General features: G+C 34.5%; 1 protein-coding gene across 1 annotated transcript in view; it reads right to left on the bottom strand.

The window, feature by feature from the left end:
- The window catches only part of LOC130449896 (putative ammonium transporter 2), a 146672-nt gene that overhangs the window by 55153 nt on the left and 72498 nt on the right, over positions 1–19021 (bottom strand). Inside the window, exon 8 of the mRNA XM_056787962.1 lies at positions 5542–5599. Within this exon, the coding sequence (XP_056643940.1) occupies positions 5542–5599 (58 nt within the window). The remainder of the gene's footprint in view (positions 1–5541; positions 5600–19021) is intronic.

Here is a 19021-nt window from a genome sequence, read left to right as displayed (position 1 = left end):
AATTTGCTTCTTCAGAAAAAATCTTCAATATCTCTATTTTTATCCTATTTTCATCTCCGCTACTTTTTGTTTCTATTCCCTCTTCCCATCCAGTTTTCTTTATTGCTCCGCCACTGGCCATTTTTCTTATCACTTATTGCTATGGACCTTAGGAATTTTTTTTACCTATTCGATTTGGTTCCTTTTTCATGTTTCAATTTTTCCCAGTTTGTGTTAGATAAGTATTAACTTCTATTTTTCTATTGTTTATCTCGTCAACTAATAAATCTACCCCGGGTTCACCCCTCGGAAGGTTGATTTTTTCGTTATTACTACTTTATATATTCAACTTTATTTTTCTCGAAAGTAAATAATACTTGGAAGGACTGACCTTCATCCCTTTTGTAAATTTTGTAAATGTTTTAAGTATTTCCACATCGCTTTTGTCTTGATATCCCTTATTTAGATGTAATTTATTATTCATTATCAATTTTTAATCGATAGTCGTACCTTTTGTCTCAACTGCTCTCTATGCGATTCAAAACTCAACTCTTGAAAAATAATACATTAGTTGAAATATTCAATTTTTCTAGAATCTTTCGAATAGATACATTTTCTGGATATATAATATAGGTACATTATTTTGTGAAATGTTGTGTGTTTGTAACATTCCTTAAGATTATTTGAGTAATAGTTTTGAACAGAATTTTTTTCCCAATCTTGTGTAAACGAACGTTGTTTTTATTGGTTAATCAACCACGATAATTTTTTTCTTGTTGAGCATAATGTATCAATCATAAACTATAGAGAGAAAAGAAAATTTTTATAAAGATAGCACATCAACGCATTTGAAAAATTATATGAATTATGAATTACAGTGAAATAAACCTCAATATTGATCTTGCAATTTGAATCATGCTTTATTTTTTTCCTCAGAATATATCTTGAATTGAAATGAATATGGAAAACCCCAAATCAGTTAATTATAGCACAAGAGACGCTGAATAAGGCACTCGCTGACTTTAGATTGTATTCTCTATATCAACATTTCCATCTCAACCGTACCCATGTCCATCTGTAGATAGCAGCGCCGCGCTATGGCTATTTGAAACACTTAAAACTCGGACAACAAGAGCCCCACGCTGCTATAGAGGATTGGGCTTAGTTTCCAGACCTGTATATAAGACTGTGGTGCAAACACATTACTGTGAAACTTGCATTGGGTCGAATTTGCTAAAATTATTTAAACGCAAATCTGAGAAAAAAAAATAGATATGTTTCTTATTTAGATCATTTTGTTTATATAATTTACCATTAGGCATATTAATATCGACAAAAAGGTCGACAGAGATCACGTCCTTGATAGGGGATATAATTCAATATTCGTCACGGCATGAGTTTTGAGAAAAGTGTAATACGTTCTGGTTGAACTAAGTAGTCCATATCGACACCTAACAGGCCAGCCCTGTAGAGAGAGCCAAAAATACGTTAAAAACGTAGTTCTGTATACTGATGGACTGCAATGTTTGAAAGAGACGTTCGAAATGGTATGCTTCAATCCTGTCAGAGCTTTCTTTGCCAGGAATAGCGTTATCATGCAGATCAGGTTATGGAGCGTAAACGCCACGGACAAAGGCTTCACTCCAAAGCTCTCTCCGAAATACTCAGGACCTTATACCAGTTGTTTGTGACCTGAAAAGTCGAACTGGCAGAAAGCTTTCTCGAAAACAAGTCAAAGAATACGCCCGGCCTATACCTATGACTTGAAATAAATATAATACTTTCCGTAATCAAAATAAGGTGCTCTGAATCTTTTCGTCTTTGCAGTTGCCACCAGCATCTAGCACACCCCTGTGGATGCCAACATATTTTTCGAGAAAAATAACATTGAAGGTAGGAAGACTTGCTAGGACCGACCCGAGAACGTTCAATAGAGAACTAATTAAAGATACTTGACCTTAAATTGATTTTCGATTATGCGATGATTTCATCACAGATGTACATACCTCAATAAACGGGCAAGACCACTTAAGGGGTGGATGTTTAGACGATTTTCTTTATTTTGTTCTGACTGGAAAGGGTGTGCAACGTTAATAGTTAATATTTTTACCAGAATGTTTTTCAAGTATAACAAGAAAGATAAGCCAGTTTCAATGTAGAATGTATTCTATGAAGCTATTATTCCCAAGAGAAAGCAGCAGAGGGAGCTCTCTATGAGCCAGCATCAAGATATGAATTAGAGCAATTTCTCTGTTTTACTGAACCGGTGGAAGAGATCCATGTAAGCCAATATAAGTTACTGAATTGTGATGGGAAGGTCATTGAGTGTATCTGCATCAACAGCCAAAAACCAAACTGCACCTTTCAAGTGAGAACCCGTGTTGGATTTGTATTTATTTTATATATCCAAATAACTCATTCAGGTAAACAAGTGAAATTTGGTCCTTTGACTTCAATGATTTCGTTATCACCATAGTCATATATGATACTCTTAACAATTCCAAATGATCTGAAGTGAATACAGATACTGTCGGATGATGAAGTTATAAGTGGTGAAAATAGTTTAACTAGTGTCACTATTGTTATAGTCTATTTCAGAAATGTATATAGCAATAAAATGGGGAATTCCGTCCAGTTCGGCTCAATTTCGGTGTCGACCATAGGTGTAGGTCCTGAAATATTGTGTAGGGATTACTAAGATAGTAGATTATACAGTTACGTTTTGCGATTAACAGGTACCGTTTAGTGCCTGTGCCTAAGTCCAACCCTATTTCAGATTCAGCTTAACCATGCGCCGTAAGGGCAATGGTGCCTTACCCAAAATGTTTAGACCTTTATAAGTATATTTGTTTAGTTTAACGCATCAGCATTTGCTGTTAATCCGTAAAGTGTTCACAGTATTATGAGATTAGTAATGGCGACATTTACACCAACGAAAAGATGTTCCAATAATTCTCCACTATCAGTGAATGAGAAACTTATTATTTTAAATGTACACTATTGAATGAAATACTAAAACTCGAAATTTACTGTACAAGAAACTGTCGACCGATGTTCCCGAATGACTGGAGTTGGAAAGTCCACCGTTTTTAAATGGCGACGAAATTACTTAAGAAGTATAAAGCAGTACAGAACAGAGCAGACGAAAATTCTCTATCTTGATGAGACGTGGATTAATAAAGGTTATACAGTACCAAAAATATGGCAAGTCAAAAATATAACCAGTGTTCACAAAGCTTTCATGGAAGGCCTGTCAACGGGTATTAAGGTACCTTCAGGTAAAGGGAAAAGACTAATAATCGTCCATATTGAAAGCGAAGAGGAATTTTCAAAAGAAGGTTTGCTAATCTTTCAGTAGCGCAATACGGGAGATTACCACGATGTTTTTGAATACTATTTTGGTGAAATGATAAAATATCTTCCGGCTGATTCAATAGTAGTTATGGATAATGTAAGTTATCATTCTCGACGCATAGAGAAGACTCCAACTTCATCTTGGAGAAAACAAGAAATTTGATAAAAAAGAACTTCAGTTATAGCAAATTAACACAATCATCGTTTTATGAAATACGCCGTGGAAGATATAGCAGAAAAACATAGTGTAACTGTGCTGCGCAAAGACGTTAAGCTACTGTTTGATCAAGCCATTAAGGAGGTGACACCAGAGAACTGGCGAAAAGTAGTCCAGCATGTTATTAAAGAAGAGGAAAAAATGTGGCTTGACTACTTGATCGATCGGACCGTCGACCCATCAATTATAACGTCAAGGAGAGATGACAGTTTCTCAGATGATAAAGAATATCATGATTTTTTATAATTTAATTTCTGTATAATGTATGTTTTTGTATAATGTTCAATAAAAAATAAGTGTACCTAATACTATGTACATAATGCCTAATTTTTATTCTGTTAAAACAAAACACTTTACGAGTATCCTACCAGCACGCCTTTTGCACTTTATTTTCAGTGTTTGTAAATAGATAACGATAGGCTAAGCCCATAAATTGACCCTAACCCGGGTGGTACTACCTGCACTTGATAAAAAAAATTTTGTACAATGAAATCAATGCCAAACTATGAAAGTGGCTTAAATATTCGTTGGATCACTCTGTGGCCCCTTTGTATACCTAATGAGTTTTTATTGCTCTATACATTCCTGAAATAAAGTATAGTGACAATTAAATTCCACGTTTGCGCTTTAGGACAAAGCCCGCCACAAAACTTATAGCAATATATTGTGGTATTGCTACTTTGTTATTGTATATGCCTTATGATAGGTATTGATAGACAAGTAATCCTGACTAATTGAGTTTCACTCCTAACATCTATAAAACCATAATTTAACAGTTAAAGACATTACAGCAGCATTCAAGCAACCAAATAGAAATATTATCTCAAACCACGGTTTTTATAGGGTAGAAACTTGATCACAAAAAATTCTCCAAAGGATTCAAGGGTCCAATTTTTTCACCGACGAATAATTTGATTGTCCAGAAACTTATATTTAAATGGAATGAAAGGATTCAGAATGCAAGGACTTCTACTTAACTCATTACTTGCAAACTATTCGGTCCTGCAAGAGAGAAGGATAGCAACGCACCGATTTATGAATGTTTATTGAATTACTTCGGATTTCTCCTTCCTATTGAAAAGATGATTGTATGTTGACGATTGTACTACTTGGCTGATAGAATAATCTGTCTATAGACAAATGTCTAGTCTATTTGTGGCGGGTTTTTATTTCCTCTGCTTTGAGCTCTGAACAGCATAAACTAAACGTCAAGTCGACACTAAATAACAGCAAAATACTGAACACACTCTCTACATTACAGTCTCTGAAGACGATAATTTGGATATCGAAAAGAGTATCAGACAGTGTAATTGTGATTTTTAATGTGGTTTGTTTTCAATCTAGATATCACCAAGGGTGCTAAAAATTCCAGTTACAAAATATCTTTTGTGGACAAGTAACCTGTATAACTATCTCTTTTGAGAAAACAAAAATGTGCTCTTTGTAACAAATGATTCAAATTCAAACGCAAAAATGGAATTTTCAAATATTTCTATGAAATAGTTAAGTTTGATAAAAGGATGTTAGTCTGAACCCAAGTAATTTGTTGCTTGCATCTATTCCACTGGAACTGCTTAAGTTGTATAAAATTTACTGTACAATTATGAAAAGCCATCGAAGCTCACTCGATTGTAATGTCAGAACAAAATAAAAAAATATTGGTATATTGTAAACTGAACTTCGAAGATATCGTACTGATTTCATTAGAATAAATTATATGGAGCTAAATTCATAATTTCCGTTAACTCAAGCTCTTTAAGGGAATTTTCAAAATATATAATGCAGGATGTGACATCACCAGCGGTAAGATTTGAATGAAATTCACTAGCTACCACTTTCTGCTAAAAATTTAGAAGTAAAGATCGTATAATGCAACCGACATTGGCAGATATCAAGTTATTATTCCACAATCTTTGATTATGGAATTTAGTTACGGATAATACCACATGTGAAATACTTAGTAGAATGTTATTTGAGCAGATATACATTACCCCATATTCCACCTACACCGTGAACTGAACTGGCACCCACGGGGTCATCAACACCTATCTGAAAAACGATTTCATTGATACTTTATCTATATTACCAAGTAAATTGAGAAATTTTAAGAAGAAATTATTACACAACTTAGTATATATTTTAGATATAATCATTCATTAAACAGTCCTCATTCTCATTCGGGTAGCCGACGAGTGCAAACGCATATTGTTCTATCTGGATAAATATTGTTATCTTCGTGCTAATTTCATATTAACGTTTTTATTATACTGAAATCTATTAAAAACCAAATATCAAAATGTAATCATTAAAATTCAATTTGCGACCGTTTATTTATTTTATTTTGTGAAACTATTGACTGCAAATAAAACAGGAAATCCACCAGTGTCGTAGGAGTGCAAAAGGTAACTGTTATTTTTCCTACTATTTATTCCACAGGGTCCTTCTCGGACGCCTATTCCTTTCTGAACCTGAAACTTGTAGCTTTGGTATCCAGAGCTACTAGCAAAAATGACTACATTGAATAAAATAACCCAATCATCTTTATCTTATCAAAACTCATCTCATGGTCCAAAATCATATGTTGATGCAACGTTAACAAAGCCTCCTCCCCTTACTTTTCCTAGACGCGAGCAAGCAATTATTATGCATTCTATCCCCAGCACCGTTTTATTCGAATACATAAAATCTATAGGAGATATCGTTTCCCCAAAAAACATTACATTCGCATCAAGAATTTCTAACAACCGTATTTGCATATATCTCTCCTCAACAGCAATTTTAGATGATCTTCTCAAAAGTCACCAGAACATTTGCATCAACTCTACAATAATTCCTATTCGAAGACTAATTTCACCAGCTAAACGCATTTTAATATCGAATGTATCCCCTACTATCCCACACTCTGTTATCGAAAATGCTCTCAAGGACATCGGACTGCAAATAGCTTCTCCTGTTTCATTTGTGAAATGTGGCGCGCAAGGAGATGAATACGCTCATATCATGAGTTTCCGTAAAATTACTTACGTCATCCCTGAAAATGATAACTTTAGCATAGAAACCTCGATTCTGATTACTCACGATGGTACCCCGTATCATATATTTGTCTCTACTGATAAATTGGTGTGTTTTCTCTGTAAACAGAGTGGACATACTGCTGACTCTTGCACCAATCCCACATCGTCTGAACCTCAAAATGACATATCCTCCCATTCTCCTTCACTACCACAATTACCAGCTTCTACTTCACTCAGCGGTTCCTCCTCTTCCCCCCTGTTATCTTCTGAACCTCTGTCGAATAATTTATCAATATCTGATCAAACTAATGCTGAATCACCATCTAACCCTACACTTCCTCACTCATCTCATGGCCAAAAAAGAGCTATATCCTCTGACAGTAATGTTGACACCCCCAGTCAGCTATCCCCACAGAATCTCCATTACCAACAGACAACCAAATGCCCCCCCCCCATCATATAAAACATCACACAACACAACTAAGCCTTGTAAGAAAAAACCTAAAACGCTAGTCATCGAAAATCCTAAACTCACTCTCAATTCTTAAATCTCTATTCAGAACCTTTAAAAGAACAATTCGTCCAATCTCACGCTCTCTGAAATCCAGTTCACGGCATTTTTAGAAAACTCGTACAACAATTAATATCAGATATGCGCCCTGAAATCTTGTGTTTATAAGAAACCAACTCTAAAATAGATAAACTCCCTAAATTAAAAAAACTATGAAGGATATCATTATGTTCGCACCAACTGCGCGAGAGCTAGCGGTGGCACCTCTATTTTCATTTCTAGTAAACTATTTTCCTCCCCTCTCCAAATCGCTACAGATCTTGAGGCTATTGCAGTTTCCACCTGGTGCCCAAATAATCTTACTATTTGCAACTTATATATTCCTCCTAATTATCCTTTAAAAGAAATAGAACTTTTCAACCTAATCTCTCAACTCCCCCAACCATACATTCTTGTAGGTGACTTTAACGCCCATAATACAATGTGGGGATCCAATATTACCATGGGAAAGGGAAAAACCATCGAAAACGTGATCAATTGTACTGGCTCATGCTTGCTAAATACTGGATCAAATACACACTTGAATTTCTCATCTGGCACCTTCTCATGTATTGATCTTAGCTTTAGTGACCCCAAACTTGCCCCTTCACTAAATTGGCATACCGCTAATGATCTATATGATAGCAATCATTATCCTATTATCATATCCTCCAGTATCCCTAACCAAAATGATACTTTATCCAGAAGGTATTGGCGCTTAAACTCTGCCGACTGGACTAGTTATACGTCTCAAACGAAGTCCAACCTATCGGAATTATCTCTCACAGATGATATAAACAATAACATACTGAGGATTACAGATGCTATACTTTCAGCTGCTCATCAGCACATTGGTAAAAATAATATCTGTCCTAAACAAAAAACTGTCCCTTGATGGAACTCCAGCTGTGAAAGTGCTATAAAACAACAAAAAATAGCACTTAATTTTTATCGTAGTCATAAAATACAAGAGAACCTTATCAATCTGAAGAGAACCAGAGCCAAGGCTAGATATATTATAAAGCAAAGTAAAAAATGTTCCTGGAGAAACTATGTGTCTTCCATAAATGTTAATACAAGTCCCACCCAACTTTGGAATAAAATAAGACAAATTCAAGGTAACAATTCCAATTTAAAAATTCCGACTCTCTTATATAACAATAAAATAGTGAGTGAAAATGAAGAAATCAGCAACATTCTGGCCAAAACCTTTGAATTAAAATTTAAATGTAAAGTTAACTTCACACCACCCTCTATAGACAAAACTACCTACCCATGCTCTACGACTATAACGCAAGATATCACCTCTCTTAACTGCGCATTCTCCTTCTTAGAGCTTACCTCAGCCCTCAGTAGCTGCAAAAATACTGCCTCCGGTCCCGATGACATTCTTAAAAAACTCTCCAATACAGGTTTACGCAAGCTTCTAGAAATTTACAATTTTATATGGATCACCAATCAATTCCCTAGCCAATGGCGTACTTCTACGATAATTCCTATTAAACAGCCTGAACAAAATGTTACCTCCCCGAACTCTTTCCGGTCCATATCACTTACCTGTACCATGTGCAAATTATTAGAAAAGATGGTTAATAAGCGGCTTCTATGGTTTCTCGATAAACATAATTTATTCTCAGAAGAACAGTCGGGATTCCGAAAACATAGATCGACCCAAGACAATCTGGTTCTTCTCCAATCCCATATTTCTGTTGCCCTTAATAAAAAACAAGAGGTCATTGCAGCTATATTTGATATCGACGGTGCTTTTGATTCTGTCAGTAGACAGTCAATTCTAAATAAACTAACTTCACTAAATATCTCCGGACATATATTTCATTTTATTCGGAATTTCTTAACTTCAAGGACATTCAAAATCTTTGCTAATGGAATTTTCTCGTCAACCTGTGCCCAGACTGATGGTGTTCCCCAAGGATCGGTTATAAGCCCCCCTTTATTCAATCTAGCAATAAACGATATTTGCTCTGATCTCCTGCCTCCCATCAAGTATGCTTTATATGCAGACGACTTGGTTATTTACTGTCATGGCACATCTACTCCTACTACAACTAATCTAATTCAGTCAGCAGTAAACACCCTAAGTAAAAATATAATTCACTTAGGATTAACTTTCTCACAAACAAAATCCAGAATTATTAAATTTAGTAGACGACCATCTACATTATCTCCTACTATCCTCATTAACAATGACCACCTTCCTGTTGTTGATCACTGTAAAATACTTGGTCTAACATTCGACTCTCGGCTCACCTGGAAACAACATATTCGAGAAATCAAAGGCGAATGCGGCAAAAGATTAAACCTTATTAAAATCCTTTCGCATTACCACTGGGGAGCAGACGAAAACTCCCTTATCAAAATTTATAGGGCCATCATTCGCTCGAAATTAGATTATGGCTGTCACATATATATCTCGGCCACAAAATCTGATCTCGATCTCCTGAACTCGGTGCATAATACAGCTTTACGCCTCTGTTTAGGTGCTTTTCGATCTAGTCCTGCAGAAAGCATTTACTGCGAAGCTAATGAGCCCCCTCTTTGGATCAGACGGCAGCAAATTCTGCTTTCTTACGCAGCCTTCGTATCGGCTAGCCCCTTCAATCCTGTCTACTCGCTTCTCACATCAAATTCTAACACGTTACACAACTCCTCAGCCTTGCCATTATTAAAACCTATCCCTTTAATTTTATCCCAGCTGCTTGACGGCGTCAACCTCAAACAAACTAGCCCCCTTCCTATCCCCTCTACTCCCCCATGGACTATCAACATTCCTAAATTCAACACATCCCTTATGAGATACAATAACCATGCAACACCCAAACAATTAATTATAAATGATTTTAATGACATAATAATGAATAACCACTATGATTTAGTGTTATACACAGATGCATCCAAAAATGAAACAGGAGTAGGCTGCTCTGTTACAACGTCACAAATTGCAATAAAATCTTCCCTTATCCCATCAACCTGTAACGTTCACACAGGTGAACTATTCAGCATTCTACAGGCCATCAATTCAATCTCTCCACCTTATAAGCTCGTCGCCATATGTACAGACTCACTTGCCTCTATTTTATCCATCCAAAATATATTTACCGAATATCCTATTGTCTATACATGACTCCTACCAGCTTATCTCATCCCAAGGAATAGCAGTTACTTTAATTTGGATACCTTCCCCCATTGGCATCGAAGGCAACGAACTAGCAGACAAACAGGCAAAAATTGCAGCTACATATACCGTCACCGACAATGTAATTATTGGAAAGGATTTAAAATCACTGTTCAAAAGAAAATCCAAAGTTACATGGCAGCAGCATTGGGACACTATTAACACATCCCTACGTCAAATACAGCGTTCAATTGGTAACCAACCTATTATCTTCGCTGGTCTCTCAAGGCAAGACTTAACTGCGATTAGAAGAGTAAGAATTGGCCATTCAAGACTTACTCATGGATATCTTATGACTACTACTGCCAGACCATTTTGCTCCAGCTGCAACTCGTACCTAACCATGAAGCATATTTTGACTGAGTGCCGCAAATATACCGTCGAAAGACAACAGTTTCGGCTTAGCCAGAACTACAATGAAGTCCTTAACAACTCGGAACAAATTACCTCTCTACTTCAGTTTCTCAAAGATGTACAGCTGTACCACCAACTATAGAACAATTGTGTTACTGTGTATTCATATTGTATACTTGTATCAATGAACCATTTCATATTTAATGTATTATAACCGCTCCCGTGCAAGTGGCCATAGTAGCCGAGCACGTTAATTTAAGTAGATTCGAAAATAACAATACAATGTAATGAAGAGATAAAATAACGTTTCATAATTCCATTCGTTCATATGAGGTATTTAAAAAAAACTGAGAGATTAATTTTGATATTCATACACTACATTTTCTTATTATTTTTGAGGTGTAAAAACAATTAAAAGAACGGAGTAGTTGAATGAATACTATAATGGAAGTGCTTTGTCCCTTGAAATGATTTTGAAGTGGTTCTCAGCTTTAAAGAGAGACTACAGAACATGAATGACACTAAACTCCCAGAAGCGTCCTAAAGTGATTTATAGAATACATGCCCTTAGACTTAGAAGAACAAAAGCACTTGTTCACGCTACTGAAGTGAATACCCAAACCGCACGGATATGTAATATTTTATATAGGTACAACAAACGAAAATTGGGTACACCAGTATACACCAGAAACACAAATACAGTCTTAAGAACAGACTTCATCCAAGGAACGTGCTTTTGGCGAATAAAATCATGGCTACAATGTTTTAGAATTTGAAGGTTGTTATTTTCAAAACACCAGGAATTTTACCGGAAGAGGGACTAGGACTACTAGATCGACTATAGATAAAAGTATGGATATAATGAAAAATACAGAAGACAAATGGAGAAAATGGCCGAGGATATCAAGAAAACACAAGAAAAACAAAGAGAATATAGAGAAGAAATGAATCAAATGAAGAAAGAAAACCTACAGAGGAGCAGATGGGGATAGCGACTACTTTTTAGTAACCGCAAAAATAGCACTGAATAGTGAATAAATAAAGGAACATCAATAGCTAGGACGAATAAAAAACTCGTAAGCAATGAAACAACAAAGGAAAATACAAAGAAGAATTGGAGAGGAAACTAGCAGAACAACAGAGCTATAATGTGAACAGTTAACTAAGAAATAGAGAAAACATAGAAATAATACCACAGAAAATAAGACAGGGACAAACGGACAAATGGTAAAATATTAAATGTATAGAATAAGAGAAATGATACAAACTGGTACAGATAAAGACGTATAGGAGCAATAACGGAAAGGAATGGAGAACATAATAAATAAGTGAATAAAGGAATTGATAATTTTGAGTGGAATATAATAATGGGCAAGCTGAGCAGAGGAACTTGTATATGAAAAATAAGATTGGGTAAATAAGAATGGATGAGACCGAAATGTTTCGTAGATATGAAGAGCACTTCAAAGAAATATTAAATGCAGATAATGATGGAGAGGGAGCATTGGAAGAAAATCATAGCTCAAGATAATCCTGAAAAAGACAAAATAGAATAAAAATCAAATGGGCAGAATTGCACTAAAGACGAGAATCTATCATTCAACAAGGATATATGGAAACAAGAGATTATGCCAGAAAAATGGGAAACGACAATAATGGTGGCAATACACAAGAAAAGGAAAAAATATGTATGCAGAGACTACAGCGGTATCACGCTACAGAATAAGACAGACCATATAAAAATGGAAGAAGAAGAATGGAGGGAACATGATCCGAAACTACAAATGTGAGTTGATATCTAGAAGATCAGGCATAGACCATATTTTTACTTTGAAGCAAATGCAAAAAATGGCTTACATGGATTTACAAAAATCTACGATACTATCAATATAAATTATTTGCACAGCATTATAAACGACTTCAATATACCAAAAAAAACCAATAAGTCTTACCAAAATGAGACGCGAATATACTAAAATTTCCAGACCATCGCGGGATTAAAAACAGGAGATCCGTTATACATAACACTGTTCAATAAAGTATTAGAATAGATAGTGGAAACGGTTTGAAAAGAACAGGGACACAAAAAACAAAGACATTGGAAAACGAGCTTAAGGCAAGTAGGGAAAGAAGGAGCAACAAAAAAAGGAAGACCAAGGAAACTGTGGTAAGCAGAGGTGATAGAATTTTAAATAGTTTTGTTCATAATTTATCTTCATTTTATGTCTCTATCGATTAAAATTCCATTTGAAAGCATATATTATTGACGGTCGGACTAATTTCAATAGTATTCCGGAATATGCGTATTTATGTTCATCAATAGATCACCTACATCATGAATATCAAAATAAAATTAAAATAGAAATTTGTTTCAAACTAAATTTCAATTGATGAGACCTAATTGTGGTGTGATAAATATTGTAATATATTTTACAAGATATAAATTCTGACGTTTTTTCAATGTAACATATAAAAACTGCTACTTTATGTAAAATAGTTATGATTATTATTTCCATTTGTTTTTCCAATTCTAAATTGTTTTCAAAACATTAAAATTAACATCGTTAATATAACAGTGGCGCAGTTAGTAGGATTTCTAAACTCATTTAGAACAAGGATTCTACGTAACTAAGTGTGATTGTTCCTAAATCTTCAAGAAATATTCAAGCTCCAGCTCGATTTCTATTCAAAGCAAACGGTCTCTTTAGCACCAGGAACATGCAAATTAGAAACTATGTGTATCAAATCTCACGGACAAAGATTTCAGCTGACAAGAAAGGAATGAAAAGATTGGCATAAGAATCATCTCGTTTCATTATATTTAACATTTTTGCGAATATTTTCATTAATTTTCAGTTTTATTACCATTATTTATTTTTATTTCAAATCTATTCATTTGAATTATGAATACAATATCTGAAACATGTAGCGGAAGGAACACTAATTCCAACGATCCTGCAACCACAGAAAGAGGTTAAGCAAATTAGGCGACAAATTTTGGACCTTATAGATTATCTCAAACATTTTTTATTATTTAGGACGGTGAGCAAATTTTCCTAAATACTTCTATAAATGCTTGTAAAACAGCTTATAGAATGGCCGATTACGACAATAAGGTACTTTTAACTAAAAAATAAACTTAGAGGGCAAGGCGCTGAAATCTTTGATTCACGCGAAGATATTAACTACATACTTTCGATATATTCGCGATGTAAATTTGTAGTTTGTAACACAAACGAATGCGAAGACATTAACTTCACCGAACAAGACAATTTCAGTCACAATGATGAAAAAATTCATAATTTTGACGCCGATAATCTTCTGAACACAAATCATAATTATTATCAGGATTTTCAACAAGTTCTTTGGAAACGAAACCACATGATTCGCTGAACTACCAAAATTCAAATTTGTCGATCCTAGATCTCACTACACAGATTCAAAGCATAAGTTTGAACTATCTAGAATTAGATCACCTCGAACAAATGAAAAGTACCTCATCAGTTATATTATAATTATGATAAAATGATATTAAAGATGCAACAAACGCTTTTAAAATTCTAAGTCCTTTTGATGACAAACAATATCTGATACTAGAGTCATTTAATATGCTTCCTTGGGGTCATTATTATAAACCATATTTTTTTTTGTTTTTGTATTGTAGATGGTGCAACCCCACACATTAAAAAGCATATGCAAAAAACAATTTGTTGTAATATTCATAATCTAGCAAACTTTATTCAACATACGCCACTGCCACAGTCATTAACGAAAAATGTCGCAAAAAAATATTCATCATATAAATGATGATGATGATATATTGATAGAACAAGTTATCGACGGTTCTTTTACCCACATACAATTTGTCGACTGTCGAAAAATAATGTCAATCCTCATGAGAAATACTGTTTTGTCAGCAGACCGAGATGAACATAAATATGACAGTGATTAAATGTGTATTATTATAAAATTAATATTTGTGTAAAATGCTTCAGGATTTTCAAATTAGCTCATAAGAAATATAATATGTGTGTAAAATTTGTACATTATTACGATATATTTGACAGCAGCGATTTGATACTCGGGGATATATGTATATCTAAATATTATTGGTGTCAGAGTTGGTCCGAATCGGTTTTATTCGAAACTAAAACTATGGAATCATATATGCATACATCTCCAGTAAATCACACAGTTTGAATAGAAATATTCCAAATATTTCAGAATTTTCTTTCTTTCCCAAGGATTGTGCAAAAGAACACATGAAAAATATTGATTTTTTTTATTTTTTTTTTCCAAATCATTTACAATTCTTGTCCTATAAAAGTGAATGAATACCTTAAGAGCCGCATTTAACAAATCATTCTGCGCTATAGAACAAAAATAATACAATATTTGCAATGGACTTACACAATCATTAGCATCATTTATACAAAAATCTATAACATTCACAATAATTTAATTTCCTAAAAGAGAAATTCAAAATTTGATGAACTTCTTCTTCAACCATATAATAGCTTTCATCGTGTTTGTATATAAAAATAACTTTACTGCCTTAGAGTATGTCTTGTTTAATGGTACAGTATTCACCACATGAAAACGATATGGAATGTGTAGGAGGATCTTGGTGAAAGAAATCATCCATCTTGTGTGTGAGTGTGGCAATAAGGATGGATCATCACTCATAGACATCGAATTATATTTTACCTGGACTTTAGTGCTCCCTCAAAATCACTGCGAGTAAAAATGATCTGACTGGACTGATTCCACAACTAGAACTGCAAACTTTGTACGTTGTACGTTGTTTCGAGTAAATAGTAGAGTTCATTATTCGCAGTATCTTCATATATATATATATATATATATATATATATATATATATATATATATATATATATATATATATCAACGATATTGTCTATATTCAAATTGTATTCTTCAATATGTAGATTGTGGAAATCAGCATGTTTAACCGATAGGTGAAAAATTCATCCTCTTCACTTGACTCGATACTACTATACCCGCTATCTGACGACATGATTACAACTGAGAAGGAACTTGAAACTGACTGATAATAGGATCTAAAAACTTCAATTTATAAGACCTTTCTTAGAGAAATAACATTCTTATCAGTTATTTGCGGTTTTTTTTTTTAATAACATGCTTAAGCTACTTTTCAATAACATATTTGTCGATGGTCGTCGAGAGTGAGTGAGTGAGAATATTTGAGAATAATCGAACGAGTTCCTCGCCCGTCTTTGTCTTCAATGGATGTGTCCACAAAAATTTCAGAAAACAATCAATAGCGAATCGAGTATCATTTTATGGATTACCAAAGATCATCTAAACCTTTAATAATTGTATGACGCCATGGACAATTCTTACGTACAGGTTTGTGGAATTCGTTTATGAGCTGTTTCTTCTTCTTCTCTTTGGAAGACATAATGATACTTGTGTGTATCACATGCACCACCGCTATTTATCTTCATCTCCAATTGATTAAGACGGTCTTGTATATACAAAGCTGCAATATTGCCAATAATACCTCTAACGCTCTTTTTCAAATCAGTCATTAATTTTCGACAATCTTATAGGTGATCTGTACGAACACCATTCATATATTTGTCTAATTGGTTAAACGTACATCCTCAACAGCATTTTTAAATTCTTTTCGCAGTCTTTGGCTATGACTATGACACCATCAACGTATTTTTTAGTAGCCGTATGTCGACCTGCTATAGGAGGGCTTCTCGAAATAAATTCTTCAATATTGTTAACTTTATTCAACACGTCATCCACACATTTTTCGAAATATTCATTCATTCATTTATTTTATCTTGCAATACTTGTTTATGTGCATGTAATATGGGGATTTTTGTTTTATGTAGTTCATTCTAAATATCATTAAATTCTATCGCCAAATCTTGTATATCATTATGTTGTCACTCAAATTGTAATTGAGGTTCTTTGCGCAGCTCGTTCAATTTTCAGCATTAATGTCACTATCGATAGTATGCGGAAATGTAGTTTTGGGTAGATTATCGTAATGATATCTTTTTGAAAGATGATGTCCGAATTTATCGACAGACATGATTGGAATGAACAAATTTCAATACATCTGCTTCTTTCAACTCTTTTATAATAGCAACTATCTCGTTGTCGTAACATGTGTTGCCAGCTTCTTTAGAAGAAATCAATAATCTCAATCTATCTACCATTTCATTTGTATCGTCCCAATAAATGTATTCTATAGGTTTTTCATTGTAGGCTCCTCAAAGAGGACGAATAATATTTCTATACTTAAACCGTTGTGAGACTTTTAACCTGCCTCCATAATTTCGGTGAACGCCTGTTGCGTGGAGAATACTTTCATAAGTTTCTAAATCTTCATTGGCGTAGTTTGGATCATCGTAAAAAATAAGGTCTTAGAGTTCCTTTTGTCCAATACTACTGTCCATTATCACTTAGTGTTTCAATACTTTCAATACAGTTTTTTCATCGAAATCCATTCGTCTAGTACCCAACATCAACCATTCCTGTTCAGCGTTATATCTCGGGCCCTATATTTCATCAATTTTATCGTTATGCGACCAAAAGTTCATAATGCATTGCTGACTAATTGATCAATGGCTTCCTTAGGTAAAGGTTGAGGTTGTACTTCAGTGTTATCATCATCATCATCATTAAGTTCTTCATTAACAGGGCGGCCGTTATCTTCAATTACACTCTCTAAGGGAAGAAACTTGGGAGATGATGTTCCTCCAGGTCGAAAATGTGAAGAAATATGATTTTCGAATGGAACTGATAAAATGTTGTTGCAGGAACAGCAATTTCCGTTAAGGGAGTAGTTATGGGCTTAAATAGCTTATTCAATGACTCACCATGCTCTGATTTACCCAATTTTAATGCTGAATATGTTTTACGAATTGCTCTAACTAGCTCATTAACTTTGTTTTTACGGAGAGCTATAGCGACTGCATCGTCAGACATTTTATTGTTAAATGAAAAATGTAGTTGCTGTTTTAAAGCTTTATAAATTTATTGAAGCCTTTGCGATATCTGCCGTTACTGAGAGGGTAATTTTTTTTAAATTACTATCGCACCGTAAGTATCTGACTAAGATTCTGAGCAAATGTTTCAAATCAATTTCTTCCTGCTTAAATAACGCTATCATATTACAATTGTCTCGAATAAAATGCTTAGGTATCTTGGAATATGTTTGACAAAGATAGGCAGTATCGACATCTTTGTGTTGGCTCGAATTTTCTGTTGTACATCGCGCGCATCATCATAACATTTCGCAATAACTGATGTTCCTATTGAATCAACGACTTCGAATAAGCGTAGACATTTTTGAATTTAGTACCATTCGAATCGAACAAAAGTGGCAGCATAACATTTGTTTTACCACAACCACTTGGACCGCATATCACGTCACGGAACAAGTTTGCTAACAGTTTACCATGTTTGCCCACCGATGGCGTTGAGGTAAAATCCAAGTTTATAATGGGTGGGGTGTGTACTTGTTGAACGATCTTCATTTTATGATTGTTCTGTCAACACTACAATTCTATAAATATATATGTTGCTACTTTTACCTATCACGCTCAATGTTGATCTTTGAAGGAGAAGGTCTAGTGAATACTCTAATTGATAAATTACCATTGGAATTGCATTTACAGATCTATCAGTATTGTGGACGTATGTAATATATATTCAGAAGCTTCAAATGTTGCCAGCACTAGAATTACATCTGGAACAAAACTCGAAAAGAGGCATGCACTGGGCGACTCCGGAATTAATCCTCTGGATGCTGCCTGTAAACAGCATGGTATATCTTATTCTCTGAATAAATCACTTGATAAACGGCATATATCAGGTCAGATACTGGAAGACAAAGCGTGGAAAAGAATAAAAGACACCTATCTGGAAGAAAAAACTGCTGCTTCATTAGTAACAGGTGGAATGAAGGTGAAAAGAAAACTAGGAATGGGTTGTCGTTGCTCAAAGAAACGCGGAGTGAGATCGAAGAAGCGTTATTCTTTCAATAGCGATGTTGTTTTGGGAGTGAAGAAGTCCATGAAAAGAGGATCATCCCTAAAATATACTGCCTATGATTGCTTTAAGAGTAGCTAAAGCACTTAAATAATTTGGAGGATCCAAGAAAGTTGATGTTTCTCGTGTAATACCTGTAGCAAAGTCTGGAGATCTCAAAAAAAGTTGCTGGAAGATGTATGTCATATTAATGGAATGAAATGGAAAGTGTTGGTGAAGTATTGTACCTGAATAAGTTAGCCAAAAGTAGATTTGGATTAAATTTGAAAAAAAAAGACTATCAATGAACCTACCCAAAACTGTAA

Source organism: Diorhabda sublineata, chromosome 10 (assembly GCF_026230105.1).
Source record: "Diorhabda sublineata isolate icDioSubl1.1 chromosome 10, icDioSubl1.1, whole genome shotgun sequence".
NCBI lineage: Eukaryota > Metazoa > Arthropoda > Insecta > Coleoptera > Chrysomelidae > Diorhabda > Diorhabda sublineata.
This window is presented reverse-complemented; position numbering and strand designations above follow the sequence as displayed.